This window comes from Gavialis gangeticus, unplaced genomic scaffold, assembly GCF_001723915.1.
Source record: "Gavialis gangeticus isolate Ggan-Ray unplaced genomic scaffold, GavGan_comp1, whole genome shotgun sequence".
Classification (NCBI taxonomy): domain Eukaryota; kingdom Metazoa; phylum Chordata; order Crocodylia; family Gavialidae; genus Gavialis; species Gavialis gangeticus.
In genome coordinates this window covers 19336214-19352053 of record NW_017728993.1, presented here as the reverse complement: position 1 = coordinate 19352053, position 15840 = coordinate 19336214, and the positions used below count along the sequence as shown (strand labels likewise).

At 43.2% G+C, this 15840-nt stretch overlaps 1 protein-coding gene across 1 annotated transcript in view; it reads right to left on the bottom strand.

Moving 5' to 3' along the window:
* The window catches only part of AGBL4 (ATP/GTP binding protein like 4), a 1816099-nt gene extending 1804057 nt beyond the window's left edge, over nt 1-12042 (bottom strand). Inside the window, exons 1-4 of the mRNA XM_019528308.1 lie at nt 11946-12042; nt 9250-9350; nt 3957-4011; nt 449-571 (exon numbers count right to left, since the gene is read on the bottom strand). Coding sequence (XP_019383853.1) covers nt 449-571; nt 3957-4011; nt 9250-9350; nt 11946-12042 — 376 coding nt within the window. The remainder of the gene's footprint in view (nt 1-448; nt 572-3956; nt 4012-9249; nt 9351-11945) is intronic.
* Nucleotides 12043-15840: the final 3798 nt, after the last annotated feature.

The window sequence follows — 15840 nt, the reverse complement described above, 5'->3', positions numbered from 1 at the left end:
TAATCTGTCACAGCTTGCAAGATGCTAAGGACATTCCTGGAGATACTTGGCACTTCTAAAGATTGTACTTCTGTACTGTTCTTGAGATGTGAGGTAACCAGTGTCTGTGTGTGAGAGATCCTAGACTGTTTCATACCAAAGCATTAATTTATAAAGATTTGGGTGAAATCCTGCTGACCGTGAACCTGATGTCAAGTGTGCTGAAACCAATGGAAGGCTTTCCATCAATTACAACGGACTTCAGATCCACTGAAATCTCATTAACATGAGTAGTCTTCATTGACTTCAGTGAACAGCCTTATTGAAGTCAATTAAAATATACACATCAGCAAATTAAGAAGCATTAAATATATATTTTTGAAATTAAGAAAGAATGCATTTTTTATGCAAATACAGAGTAATATTGTAAAGGTTAATGCATTATATACAAAATATTGAAGGTACTTACCACTTTCAAAACAAGCATCAAATATAAGATGTCCTTTTTTAGGCTGTCCACAGTAACCAGGTGGAAGAACAGCATATTTGCTTACATTCCCTGCTATGATATCATCACTTCCTATGTCACTACCTGTTGCAATAAAAAAAACGCCAGAATTAAACAGAAAACAAAACTATTGAAACAGATTGAGGGATCCCCCTCGCCCTGTGGCTTTTGCATGTTCAATAACTGTGTATATGCACACACATAATTACATATGTATCTGCGTTCTTTCTTTTTAGAGCATATTTCACAAAATATTTGCTACTTAATAATACGATTTATAAAAGTTCCTAATATTAACAGGCCCCACCAAATAGTAGATTTAAACTTCTGTTCTAAGAAAATAAAAAACTATTAACGCATGCTGCTTCCCGAATTCTCCCCCTGCCCCCCCCCCCACCTCCCTTCTAGCCCATAAAGTCCACACACTGGTACTGTCAGGTACCCATGCTTCAGTGCAACTTCCAGGCAGCCTCAGAAACCAAGTCCTCCCTGAGCACGTCTACATGAGATGCTGACTGCACAGAAGCCTGATACTACTGCACAACAATGTCACGTGACAAAAACTGTGACGTGACAGTTCTGCACAGTAGTATTAGGCTAATGCATCACCATAAAGGCATTCACCGCTGTTACTGCGCAGTAATTCAGATTACTGTGCATTTATTAAGTACTTGCCATAGCTTCATAGCTTACTGCACTGTAAGGGGGGAGAATTCACTGTAGAAAAGCTTTGAGTTCCTATGAATAACATACATTAAAAGAACAATTTTGTGTTACTACTTTTTATGGTGAAATTAATATGTAAAGAGGTGAAACTGAGTGCGGCAGCAACTGGGAAAGGCATAAGAAAAATAACCTACTGAAACAAGCTGTTTTCTAAGCCATGGTGTTGTTTTTTTTTATTATAGCTACATGCTCCTGGACAAGTTATGATCATCTATCCCTACGTGTGGCAACGTGAGGCTCCCCAACTAGCCACAGGGCTAGTTTCCCCACTTGCCTTTGGGCACGCCACCCACCTGACTCACCTGCCACGCCTTGTTCTTAATTAAGGAGGCTGCCCATTCTTGCCCTGATGCCAGGGGGCGCTATCTGCAGCTCTGATCCTCCCCTACACTGCAGCCCAAGCCTTGCAGATGGCATCCACAGATGTTAATCCCACCGGCCCCACACTGGGCCCCAGAATCCTCCACTCTGGACCCCCAAATGGATCCCTCCACTCAGGAAGCCTACTCTGCCTTCATTCGGGCTACCTAGCTCCCTGAAACTATTTCCCCTCTCAGGCATGGTCCTCCCAGGACCTTTGGCCACACAGGCCCTGGCCTCTCCTCCAAAGCCAGTCAGAACCCCAGGCCCTCATCTCTGGGCATCCCTCATGGTGGGCCCCTGGCCCTTTTGACCATTCTGGTCCTGGTCCCATCACTGACCAGTCAAGGGTACTCTACATCAGACCCCTGAGCCTCTACCCTCACTTTCTCTCCTGGGTCCACCTTCCAGCCGTACTAGGGGTTAACCCACCTGGTTGTGGGAGCTAGGGTAACACACACCATGACTAGTGTTCCAGGGTCTCACAGGGACTCTCACTCCCCGCCTGGAGCAGCATGTCATTGTGCTCATATATATATAAACATACTGGGCTCTCAGCACTCTGGTTCCCCGCCCCCCGCCCAGGGTTTCTCATCTCTGCCCCCTCACCGGGGCTCTACACTGCCACCTCACTTGGGGCCACAGGGCTTCCCTCCCCGGTGGCCTCAGGTGACCGTAGCTGTGTCTGGCCCCAACTACCTTTCTTCAGGGTCTTGCACACCACAGGGCTCAGGTGGCTTCAGCCATGCCTGTCCCCCACTCTGCCTCGTCAGGGTCTTGCATCCCACAGGGCTCAGGTGGCTGCAGCCATGCCTGGCCCTAATTATCTCCAGTGTTACATGACCCTCCCAAAGGTGAAGGCTAGGGTTAAGGCACCCTTACCCGCCTTTCACCACGGTGATAACTGGCCTGGCATTTCCTGGGGGCTCCTGCACCACCGAGAGCCCCACCAGGCCACCCACTCCCAGCAGGGTGCAGTTTTAGGTCATGCCCAGGACCAGGAGACTCCAAACCATCCACTACAGCTCCTTCCTTACCTCCAGGAATGATACATGAAGCCTTGCAGCTAGGCAATGTTCCTGCCTGCCCTGCCAGCAGCAAACTGCCCTGTTTATATGGGCAGCCAGAGAACTAAAATGACCGCTGCAATCAAGCACCTACTGGCTGCTTGGCTTCTTAAAGTGACAGGCACCAACAGTGCCCTGCCACACACCTTCCCCGTTAAAATTGTGCCTGGGAGAGGTTTCCCCTGTTGCTCCTCCAAAGCAGGCTCCCCTGAGAGCCTGTGAGAGCCCTCAAATGGCGAGCACCCCCCAAAGGTGCTCCGGCACACACCGGTTCACTTTGAATGACGTTCAGGGGGGCTTCACTTGGCTGCCTTCCCTGCTAGCTTTGTCCCAGCCTACTGCAGCCCCTGCCACGCGGCAAGCATCCCAAAGGTGCTCCGCCACACTGTGTAAATTACTTATGTGTATCTATAGCTGTGAAGTCATTGATAATCTATCAAAAGCCAAGAGCTTCTCTCCTTCCCGTCTCTTTCACCCTCCACCCAGGAGCAGGTAAAGAGTGGCTAGGTTTTCTTGTCACTAGTCTGCCATTTTTTCTATGAGAGATCATCTTCCTTCAATAAGACAACATATTGTGCACTTGTTTGACTTTGAGGTTAACATTATATATCCTTTCTTACATTATTCCTGTCAACCTTGATGGACACTCTGGACCCTTTTAGTATTGGGCTCTCAGGAAGTTAACTGCCAGTGCTCCTAAAGAAATCTGTCATCCAAGCATGTTTGATTTTACATTTTTTAACTACCTGCAGTTCATCTATATTTAAGTTAATTTTACATTAAATATATCAAAAATCTCATTAAGAACTCTATTAGTGATACTGTTAAATGGTCCTTGTTCCTGTACATAATGTTTCCCTACATTTGTATAGACATTTTGACAATAGTATTCTATTGTTTCATGCTTAATAGATGGAAGATTTTATGATTTTTCCTATTTTTCTACCATTTTTCCCTTTCTCGCTTCTTCTCTTATGCACTCTCTTGTAAATTTTATTTTGCCTTACCCTATTTATAAACTTGTAAGCCTATGTAATTTAGAATGCTTATTTAAGACAAAACCTAGTTCTTCAATTTCCCATCATCTACTGAAATCCCATATGATTGTATCCCCCAAATATGTTGTATTTAATTCCTTACTATTTAAATAATGTTATTGCTTATAAAAGGGAAAAAAAGATTTTATGCTGTTAGATTTATTCATTCCATTTTGAATTATTTTGCATCAACCAAAACATTTTTAAAAGAATATAAAATTATAAAAAATGCTATATGCAGATTTGACTTCTGGGAAAGATGTAACCAAAAATTCTGACTTTTGTGCATTTTAATTCCCACATTCTTCTGCAATTTATTTTCTTGATTTTGTCCCTTAAAAGGGGAAAAAAGAACAGAATACTGAAATAAACCAATGAATATCAAGGATGAAGTACTGTTTTATGCTTTTTCACAACAAAATCAATACGGGACAGATAGTATCGATACAATCTCACTGTAAGCAAATTTTGGTGACAGTTTTTCTTTGATGCAAGTATTGAATGCATTGGCACAACATTAAATTGTGCTGCTTTAGGCATTCCTATTGCAGCATGCAACGTGTTTGCTTCTAATCGAAGCACACCTGGGAATTTTGGTGCTCTGGGCAGGGGGTGCCAAGGTGGGAAGGGAGGGGTGGTTGCACCAAAAGCTGGAGTGTGGGTGGGAGCGTGCTGAGTAGGGGAAAGTCTTCCCGGGGACTCAAAAGCTCCCAGCTGCTGCTGCCACAACAGTCTCTCTAACATCAGAGACAGCTACATCAGCTCCCTGCACAGCAGCAGCTGTTCCTGCTGCCAGTGCTGTGCAGGATCCCCCCTGGGCCACCCTTCTACAACCCACTCAAAATGAGCGCCCAGGGCTAGTGCCCTGCTCACCCACCCCTAGCCATGCTACCGGTTTCCAAACACAGTGGTAGGAGAACAAAATGGTATTTTTCATCTGCAGGAATAAAAATGAAAGAAAACAAGAAAATGTTTCTTATATCTTCTAATGAAAGAAATAAATCATTTCTATGCTAATATAATGACTAGGTCATTCTCTTCATACCGCCTCAATTTTTTCTAAGCAGCGCTGCTGCTGTTTGAACAACAAATATTTAACAACAGAAAAATTATTTTTATGTCAGAGAAACCTAAAAGAAATATGTATATCTTTAACTGCAGACGGCACATGATGAAATAATGTGATGATAATATCTTATTTCACTCTGATAAATAGGCCTACAGAGGCTTCTAGAAATAGAGTTTTGGTCTGTACTGATTTTTTGACATTTAAATGGGTTATGGGGATGATGAATGTGACATAAAGCTCAATTTGTTTTATTTTTATATTGAAAAATATTTCACACAAATGTTACAAGCAATTCATATTGGCCCTGAATGATGAAAACAGCTTATTAATTAAAACTGACCTTTCCATACAAAAATGTATTCTACCTCTTGAGCCAAAACACCTTAGTCAAGGTAACAAATTATAGCAATGTATTAATGACACCACAAGTAAAGGATCTGTCAGGGGTTCCATTATATACCCATATTTTCTAAAGTTTATAAATCCTGGATAAAAAAAAATATATCCAGGTTAACCTTTGCCATCTAAGTTCCTACGCCTGGGAAGAAATATGGTTCTCTTCGAGGGGTACAGAAGCTAAGGAAGACAAAACACTAGAATTTATATCTATTCTTCCATTATCATCACTCAAAAAACCACAAAGATTGATGTTTATAAATGTTGCATGCTATTATTTCTTCACAGAAACTATTAGTATTTGCAACTAGAGGATATTTTGTTTTAGGCTGAATTACTAACCATAAACAGCAACTCTGATGCATTTATATCTTTTTGCTTTGTATATAACATGACTAAATATTTAGGGTTACTATGCCTTACGGAGCTGAGCAACAGATATTATTTCCTCTAAGATCAATAATCCACAGCTAAAAATAAAAAGCTAGACTTTGTACCTTGAAAGGGAGCAAGAGGAAGTAAAGGAGCAAGTCCTATGAGGATGACTAGGACAAACCTCCTGGGTAAAGGCTCAAACAGGAACTGTATCCTTAATACTCCTACAAGGAAACAACTGGGCTCAAAGTGAGGAGCAGAGGCAGCTATGGCTCCCTCTCCATGTGTTGGCCAACAAACTTAGGAAATCTGTGTCTCAAAGACCTGATGTACCACACTCTCTCCCTTCAGGGGAAAGGGGATACAGGCAACCCCTGCTTAGCGCTCTTAATTGGTTCCTGAAAAAATGAGCATTAAGTGAAACAAGCGTTAAGTAAAACCAAAAGTATCTGACGATCCAAGATGGCAACCGCAATTGTTTTTAATGAACCAAGATGGCAACCGCAAACATTATAATGAAACTTGCTGAGCACTAAGTGAAATCAGGTATCAATTTAAAATGAATGTTATAGCAAAATAGTGCTAAGCGAAACAGCATTAAGCGGGGGTTGCCTGTATTCCAAAGGAATTGCACTGCAGGAAAATGCCTCCTACTCCTGTTCCTAGTACAGTCCCAAACTCAAGAGTAAGGCTAATGGCTTTATGTAGCTTGTAGTACACAGGTATTTTACAAGTCTTAATGAATGCTTGATCCAGTGTTTTGAAAATTTACCTTTGATGTATACTATCTTGAATTATTCTCAACTGCATTTTAGCCTCTGTAATTAATGCCATTGTATTTATATATAATGGGTGCATCTACACATGCACTTTACTGCAGTTGACTAATTAGCTCTGAAGCAAAATATCACTGTCTACACATGCACCCATATTAGGGCACAGTAAATTAATTAAATCCACTGTAGGATAATACTATCCTACAGCAGAGTCTTTTAGTGTGCCAAACCACATGTATAGACGGTGACCGGGGCTGGCTGGGGCATGAGGGTGCTACAGTGCAGGGGCTGCCTGCCAGCTAGCCCTACACTGGAGCACCCTTGTGCCCCAGGCAGCCCCTCCACAACACGTTGAGCTGGGGCAGAGCAGCCCCGGGCTGACACGCTGACCCCACAAGCTTCCTGCCCGCCAACAGCTGCAAACACTGCACCCAGCACAAACTGTGTTTAATTCCGTGTGCTAATTGCGTATGTATGGGCATTCCCTGGGGACAAGAAGCTGCAGCTGAAGGTGCACCACTGCTACTTGTCCCCGGGGAACCAAGCATTCATGCTCATCTGGATGCAGCCATTATGTCTACATTACATTGCTGCTGATCACCTGCCATGACATCTTCTAACGAGCATGAAGTTGTACTACAGATGTACTCTGCACTGCTGTGTGGCAGATATACATGGATTCCTAGTCCTAGTCTCATGCTTCCCTGGTTAGTTGACATTGGGAGTGCCACAGAGGATGTACTTTCATCTAATGAAACAGTGAGCGTATTATACTGAATACTGATGCCTCTGACCCGTTAGCAAGTTCTAACAGGAGTCTTGACCAACCCTTTTTGACTAGACAACACGCACATGGTCAGAGGACAAGAGAACAGGCCTTATGAAGAGAGGCTGAGAGTCATGAGACTCTTTAGCCTGGAAAAGCACAGGCTCAGGGGTGACCTGGTGGTAGCTCATAAGCATATAAGGGGTGTGCATCAGGATCTGGAGGAATGCCTGTTCACCAGAGCGCCCTTTGGGATGACAAGGTCCAACAGTCATAAACTCCTCGAAGACTGCTTTAGGCTGAACATAAGGAAAAAATTCTTTCATGTCAGCCCCCAAGGCCTGGAATTGACTCCCTCCAAAGGTGGTACAAGCACCCACTCTGGACTATTTTAAGAAATGTTTGGACACTTATCTTGCCAGGGTGATCTGACCTCAGCTGACTTCCTGCCCCTGGGGCAAGAGGCTGGACTCAATGATTTCCGAGGTCCCTTCCAGCCCTAACGTCTATGACATCTATGAAGCATGGCTAGATCACAAAACATCATGGGGAAGAAGAAAAACACTTCAGCTCAGATGCAAGATAAACTGGAAGGAAAGTAAGATAACCAAAGTTCCTACTGCACTTCATTCTCAGGGAGCTTGTGACCTTGCTTTTGAAAGTACTGCTGGATAAAACAGAGACCCAGCAAATCCAAAACAGGAACTTCTAAGAGGCCACTTCCTAGGATTGGTAAGTGGAGAGACTAAGAATGAGGCATTTACCTGGAGCAAACTACAGCATGGCAGCTGTGTAGAAATGTGCATTTCAAGGAAAGACATTGAAAATGTGAGAAAATTGGTTCGGATTCATTTGGGGCAAATTGCCATACCTGGGACAGGGCTAAATGGCTTCTAGGGGCTTTGCTATACATTGAGGTAGGACTTGACTCTATAGTTTTTAAAAACAGCAGCGTTTCTAGAGACAGCTGCCTCCCAACAAATATAGTTAATCTCTGAATAAGGTAGACAAGAAACCCACTGCCAGATGTGACAAACTTTAGACTCCAAGGAGTTAGCAGCTAGAGGCAATGGTCATAGTGCATTAGGGAGAAGACAAACCTGACTGCATCATTCTCAGTTAAAGCAGACATATAAAAATAAGGAAACAATTTGCCAGGAAAAGCTCCACTGCACTTACTTAGTAACCAGACTTCCTGAACACAAAACCAAAACAGACAATCAGAGGTGGAAAGAGCATAAAGAGGTGGGAAGGATAAAATAAAGTGCTGAGCCCTGAAGGAGTCCATCTCTGACTAACAACTCACAGAGGCAGAGGCATTCCATCCCATCCAAATTTATGAACAAAATGAGGGCATTTTTATTACAGATTACAGCTTTGATTAAAGCAAGGAAAACCGAGTTGCTGCTGCTGCTCCATATCTGCCCTTTTCCTACACTGTGCTCAGCAGAAAAGAAATGTAGCCCCCCACTCCTCCCCCAATGTTGCATGTTAGTCCCACCTGCTCTGCAAGGTCAAACAAGTCCTTCTACAGTGCTCTGCCCAGATGTGGTGATCATAGAATCATAGAAGTAGGGCCGGAAGGGACCCTGTAGATCTTCAAGTCCGACCCCCAGCCTGGGCGGGAGAAAAACTGGACTCAAATGAGTCCAGCCAGGTAGGCGTCAAGCCTCTTCTTAAAGACCCCCAGGGTAGGAGCCAGCACCACTTCCCTTGGAAGTTGGTTCCAGCTCCTAGCCGCCCTAACTGTGAAGTAGTAGTAATAGACAAGTTCTCTTCAGCTCCAGTTGTTACTTCCTCCCATGAACATTGCTTGTCTCTTCAAACTGATTTTGTTCAAGGTGAATTCTCCAGTTTGGGTCAAATGGCTCTGCAAAGGGAATGAGTTCAAATGCCAAAAAAACAAACAAACACCCAATTCTCCCTCCAAATCCATAAAACAGACTGTTGTGGACCACGCAATATTCTAACAGGTTTCCTATGAACTAAAGACTGGAAAACACTCACCTAGTGCAAGTAGTATAGGCAAAAGCTTACAGACTTTGAGACCCAGCCATAACACCAGACATACCTTCTGCCTTTTCTTCTGAGTCATTCAGCCAGGTCCGTTGGTTGCTCCTACACATAAAATTTCCCACCTGAACACCTGACAGGCCACTGACATGTTTGGAGGCAATATAGACTAGTTACCAGGGTAGAGGACTGGCACACTAAAGAGGCCAGGGTCCTTTTCCCAGCTCTGATATTGGCCAGCCAGATATCAGGCAAGTCACTGCGCTCAGGCTTGCCATCTGTAAAATGGAAATAACGAATACAGGCAAACATACATTTTAGCTACTTTAAATAGGGCAGAGTGAAGGGAGTTGCTGCGACATCAGCTGTTTTCATCTGTCTTCATAATCCTGTAGTGATAGAAGTGAGCTAAATCGCCTTAATTTTAATCCTGAATGAAGCAAAGTTCAAGTTGGAGCAGTTTTACTATACCAGCATCACTACAGAATCATGCAGGCATAGTTGCTTTGTAAAAGTCTATATCAGAATCCTGCGATATTGATACCATTATTATTATATATTATTATTGATACAATTATTAATTCTGCTTACCCAATTGTACTTGCCTCCTTTGCAAAGCACTTTGGGATCTCCTGCTGAAAAGAACTCTAAGACCTAGGTGGCATTAATGTTATTAATAATAAACACAAAAAAAGCTTTTGAAAAAATCAAAAGTGCAACTGTAAAACTGTTTTTGAAATAAGTTGGCACATTCTAATCCAGAAAGCATTCTGCCTCTGTTTTTAGCTGGCACATTAAATCATCTTCCCATAATTACAACAAAACTAGCTACCAAAACAAAAAATACCTAATTTTGGTTGAAGAAATGTAATGCATTCTATCTGGCTTTCTACAACAAGAGGCTGATGCATATAACTTCTTCATTATGAACACGGTTATCCACCTACCAAACTCAAAATTCTCTGTAACCACCTTCAGAGTCTAGGGTCCTTCATATGTAGAATTTTGAGCTTCAAACACGTTATAACAAACTTCCCAATGGGTACCAGGCTGAGAACAAACTTAGGCAAACTGGCACGTTACTCTAGTTCAGACTCAAGAGAGAAATTGAGATAAGAGTACAGATAGCCACTTTGTGGTCTGTGGCAGGCACAATACAGATGGTTCTCTTTGTCAAATTGAACATATGGCACTTTGCAAGCCAGGTAAGTGCTCAGGCATCATCTCTCCCCCAGAAAGATTAAGTAAATAAGTCACTATGCAATTACCTAAATTAATGAATCTTACCAGAAAGGAGAATCTTGCCAAGACTACATACATTTCCTCATAGGATTAAGCTGTACAGCTAAACTTTCAGCCAGCTCATCCGTTTGTTTCAGTTACTTCCACATTTTAGGAACATCTGGCTACACAAAAATGTCACGTTCAACCTGACCTTAAATCAAATGAATGTAGTGTTTTCAGAATAGAAATACAGTAGTGGAAAAGTGCAAAATAAGCTGCATGATATTGCAGCAAACTTTCAAAACACATGGCACAAAAAGAATATCAGCAAGTGTATTGTGGCCGTCTTAAACTCAAAGGCCACATCCAGTTAAGAATGGCACCACAAACCTCTCATGCAGGCTTTCCCTGTGCTACTACTTTGCAGCGCAGGGGGGTTTCTTGACCCCAGGAGATCCCGGGGTCAAAAAAAAACCCATGCCAAAAAAAAAAAGCAGGGTGGCACATGTGGCAGCAGTGCACACTGCTCAAAACCGGAGCCTGGCTAGCCAGAGCCACACTCTGGCTGGGGGCCAGGCTCCCTGCTGAAGGAGCACCGGAGCTGCAGCTCCCCAAAGACCCAGGACCCAGGCCCCAGCCTCCTCCTACCCCATGTGGAGTAACCTGCCACACGCTGGAGTGCATGGGTCACAGGAATCCCTGGGGACAAGTAGCAGTGGCACGAGGTGTGCCACTGCTACTTGTCCTTGGGAAAACACATTTTCCCACTCGTAGGGACGTGCCCAAAAAAACTACTGAAAAGAAAATTCATAATAAATGCTGTTACAGTACACCCTTTTCTGACCCCACTTACTTTTGGGGCCTAGGCACTGAGAATCTCTACCTGATATTATCTTCTGTAGGAGTTGCCAGACAATTAGAACTCCTCTCCCTTTATTTTGAGCAATGAATAAATAAATCCAAACAGAAGTCATTATCCTAGTCACTTCCTTGTCAAAAATGGCTAGATTACCTTCTGAGATAATTAAAAGGTATAATTCTGTAATCAAATGCATTTAGAAATGTAAGAAAGGCTAGCTGAATCAGATAGCTTGTTAAGGGATGTGTGATTTTTTTTCTTGGAAGGTAGCAGTTCACATTAAAAATTAACAAAAGGCATTACCACCTGATAACTATAAGGGTGGACTACATGAAATAAGTTAGCATGCTTTATAAACAGGTATTCCCCCCCACAAAAAAACCATAATTGTTAACCATTGCACCAAGTCTTCATAACCTTTAGAAAAGCTACAGGGTTGAATGGCATGGAAATTAGCAAAAGTAAAAGTAAGACTGAAGTTCCCAAACTTTATGAATCTTATGTTGCATAAATTTTGATCTCAGCAAAAGTTCTGCAAAGATGTTGATACGATTTAGGAAGAATAAGACACAATACCTACTGGTATAACTTGGAAAGAGCTAATTGTATGATGCACAGGGAGAGGGAAATCCAACAGGGCACAGTGGTGTGATAACACCCCACTTGGCTGTCACTGCTGTCCCTGGCCCCTGGGCCAGCAAGCGGGACAGGAAGTGGGGAGGACCCAGTCCCTACCACCATTGTCCTCACCTAACTCAGGCATGGAAGGAGCCCCAGAGCTGCACCTTACCCACTCCAGCAGGGGTGCTGGGCTTGGCTGTGGAGAGTGGCAGTGGTGGGTCAGTTGCCTCCTTCTGCACCAGCTCCCTGCCACAACCTCCCGACATATTCCCCACTAGCTGGGGAGCAGGTGCTGGAAGGAGAAACCTGCCCACTGCTGCCTCTTTCCCCAGCGGACAGATGCAGAAAGAGCCCCAGAGCTGCTCCCTTGGCCAGCAGGGCATGGCTGGGAGGCAGACAAGGAGCAGGCGCTGAAAAAAGAAACTTGGATTTCTGCCTGACTGAAGCAGGCTTGTCCCTGCCCACCTTCCTACCAACCAGGGAGCCCAGGCACTTCTTGCCCACCTCCAGCATGTGCCACACCTGTTTTAGTAAATCCACATAAGTGTGCAGGTAGAAAAGAAGATATTTCTCATTCCTTCTTTATAATTTTTCTTCGAAGGATGTTATTTCTACAAAGGTACATGCAGCAGATACTTTTATTTTCATAACAAAGTTCCTTAGACAATACACTACATGTTTTGGGGGGGGGGGTTGGGAGAGGAGGGGAAGAGAAGGGTTAAGAGGTATATATAGGGTTCACTGATTCTAGCTCCTTTAAATATATATCCCTGCCTTCCTAGCCAGATTCACTGAAGCAAAGGTATATACGATTCCTGATGCTAAAAGATAGAAATGACCAACATATGTTTCAACAGAGCTCAGACAGTAAAAAGGATAAAACAACCCTTGCTTCTTTTACAAGACTCTGCCTTCTTTAACCTCATCAGTGGATTGTTGATCATTAGAGAAGAAAACTTGTTTAAGATTAGCATTAAGAGAGTGCAAAATAAACTGTAAAAAGTACTGAAGCCTGCATGGCATACATTTTTATTTCCTGTAACAAAGCGTTATGTAGCAGGTCTCATGTGAAGCAGCAGTTGCTATAGTAGCAATGCTTTTTTTAATGAAAAACTGATAGAGCAACAGAATAAAACAAGCAAATTGTAAATGGCTCTATGATGGCATGCATAAATCCTACACTGGCAGAGAAGGGGTTAGCAGAAGCCAAAGAGCTCAATTAGCCCCCATGGCTGTAGGAAGATGCAAGTAATTATGTCAGTAGGCACCCCTGCAAAGGACTTTGTTCTTTTAAATGGAAAGAGGCCTGTGTGTAAAAGAGATTCATTTGAGAGAGCTGGCTGTGCTAGGCAAAAGCTAGTGTCTCACATGGGCACTGAGTAACATGGGCAAGGGCGAAGGTATTATCCCTGGGGGGGTCATTGTTCCGCATGAAGAATGAGGAGCCAGATCACATGTCCAGGGCTAGAAATTGAAGCTAAGGTAGGCAGAAGATGTTTTAGATCAGGTTTATTTGTTTGGCATATACTTGTTTTACTAAATAAGGAGAAATACTGAGTTCTGAAACTCTGAAAGAGGAGAGCAATTGAAAAGCGCCTTGATGTGGTATCGCTAGAGTGCTGGTAGGACCGAGTCATGAAAGGCAACACAATAAGGTGGTGCCAAGTAAGGGCAAAAAGCCTATGCCCAACCCTGGGGTAGGGCTGTTGAGTCCCACTGCTAATGTCCTGATAATTCTGATGATTCCCACTCTTTCAAAAGGGTCTGATTTAGATTTTTATTCATCAAAAAATGTTATAAATCAAGAATACATTCCAAGAGTACACACCACAGAACAGGTGTCTCTTCATGATAAGAGGTTTGCATTTGTCATCATTGAGGAGTATTGATGAGATACATATCTCAAACATTCAGGGATACTAATCAGCAAATCTTTATTTATGTTTTACGTGATGGAAGGATTATTTTTAATAGTGTTTTTCATATCAGACGAATATCAACAAAATGCTAACTAAGGACGGTATCAGCTACTCAAAACATTGGTTTCAATAAGCCTATTGTTTTGATACAAAGTTAGTTAAAATTTTACTAAAAAATGCATGTTTTTATATAGTATATCTGAGACAAGGAGTTACTGCAGATCTAAACTGATGACACAACAGTAGATTTAGCCCACTTACTGCAATGAGTTCTGTTTAAATTATACAATCTGTCTGCCTGTGCAGATATTCAGGACAGCTGCATAAGTGAAAGAATAATACCTATCTTTTATTACAACTTCTTAAAATAAAATACAAATCAGCATATGAACAGTGCAGAGCCTGACTGGCTGAAAGCAGTCTGGCTGTCATAGGATCACAGGAAAGTAGGGCTGGAAGGGATCTCACAAGGTCACCCAGTCTAGCCCCCACTCAGAGCAGGATCATACTTGACTGGACCATCCCAGCCAAGTGTCTGTACAATTTGCTTTTAAAAAATTCCTAGGGATGAAAAGTCCACAACTTTTTTTAGGAAACCTGTTCCAATGTTTGACCACCCTCATACTCAAAGCTCCTTTTAATCTTCAATCTAAATTTCCTTTGCTGCAGCTTGAAGCCATTGCTCTTAGTCCTGTCCCCTATGGCAACAGAAAACAGCCTATCTCCATCCTCTCTATAATCACCCTTCAAGTATTTGAAGACTGTTATCAAATCCTCTCTCGGTCTTCCCTTCTTCAAACTAAATAACATTAGTTCTTTCAGCCTTTCCTTATAAGTTATGCTTCCCAGGCCTCTAATCATTTTTGCTGCTCTCCACTGGACTCTTTCCAATCTATCCACATCTTTCTTGAAGCATGGGGACCAAAATTGGACACAGTACTCCAGGTGAGGCCTCACCAGTGCTGAATATAATGGAAGAATCACTTCTCTTGATTTACCAGAGACATTTCTGTTAATACAACCGAGCATGCTATTTGCTTTTTCTTCAAAAAAAGCACGCTTTTGTCTCATATTCATCTTACAAACTACTGCAGGGGTATCAAAGATAGGGCTCCATTGGCTGAAATCTGCCTGCAGGCCTTATCTACTGGCCACCAGTGCTGTCCATGGGTCTCGAATTCTACCCACTCACCACTGTAGCATGTGCTAGACTGGCCCTGCACTCTGCACAGACAGCATAGGGCTGGGCTGGAGCACATTGCAGGTGGCTCTTGGGGTTCTGGGTGTACCTTGTGCTCTGGGTTGATCCCAGGCGCACGCTGCCAGCTATGCTCCAGATCAGTCCAGGGTACATGCTGTGCTCCGGGGCCAGGCTGGAATGCAGGTTGCCAGCTGCACTCAGGGCTGGTCCAGGGCACATGCTACCAATTGCATTTAGGGTCAGTCCGGGGCACACAATGCCCACAACACCATGTGGAACTGGCCTCACACACTGGATCCAGCACACAGGGCCAGCCTGTGGACTCAATCCAGTGCAAGAACTAGCCCAGCACCACTCATCCTGCTCAGAATGCCTGATGATACCCCGGTATACTAAGAATCCCGATTCTTCTCTGCACTAGTGCACCCTAGCCAGTCATTCCCCGATTTGTATTTGTACATGCAATTATTCAGACTTGTCAGACTTTGCACTTGTCCTAGTGGAATTTCATCTTAATGATTGTGCATCACTTTTCCAATCTATCCACGTAATTCTGGATCCTAGCCCTACTGTCCAGAGTGTCTGCAATTCTACCCAACTTGGTGTCATCCATAAATTTGCTAAGCATGCACTCAATCCCATTGTCAAATCATAAATCAAGATGTTGAACAATACCAGACCCCTAGGGAGCCTCACTTGATGCCACCTTCCAGTTAGACATTGAGCCAGACTACTCATTGAGCATGACGACCCAACCAGTTAGGTATCCATTTTACAGCACTTTCATCTACTCTGTATTCCCTTAGCTTGTTAATGAGAATGTCCCAAGAGGCAAAAACTTCTGGTGGGAAAATTTTTTGATTTGTTAACTGCTATTTGCTGATGGTGCTGCACAGATAGACCACACAGAAACCAATCTTCAAAGCCTCATCAGTCACTTCACT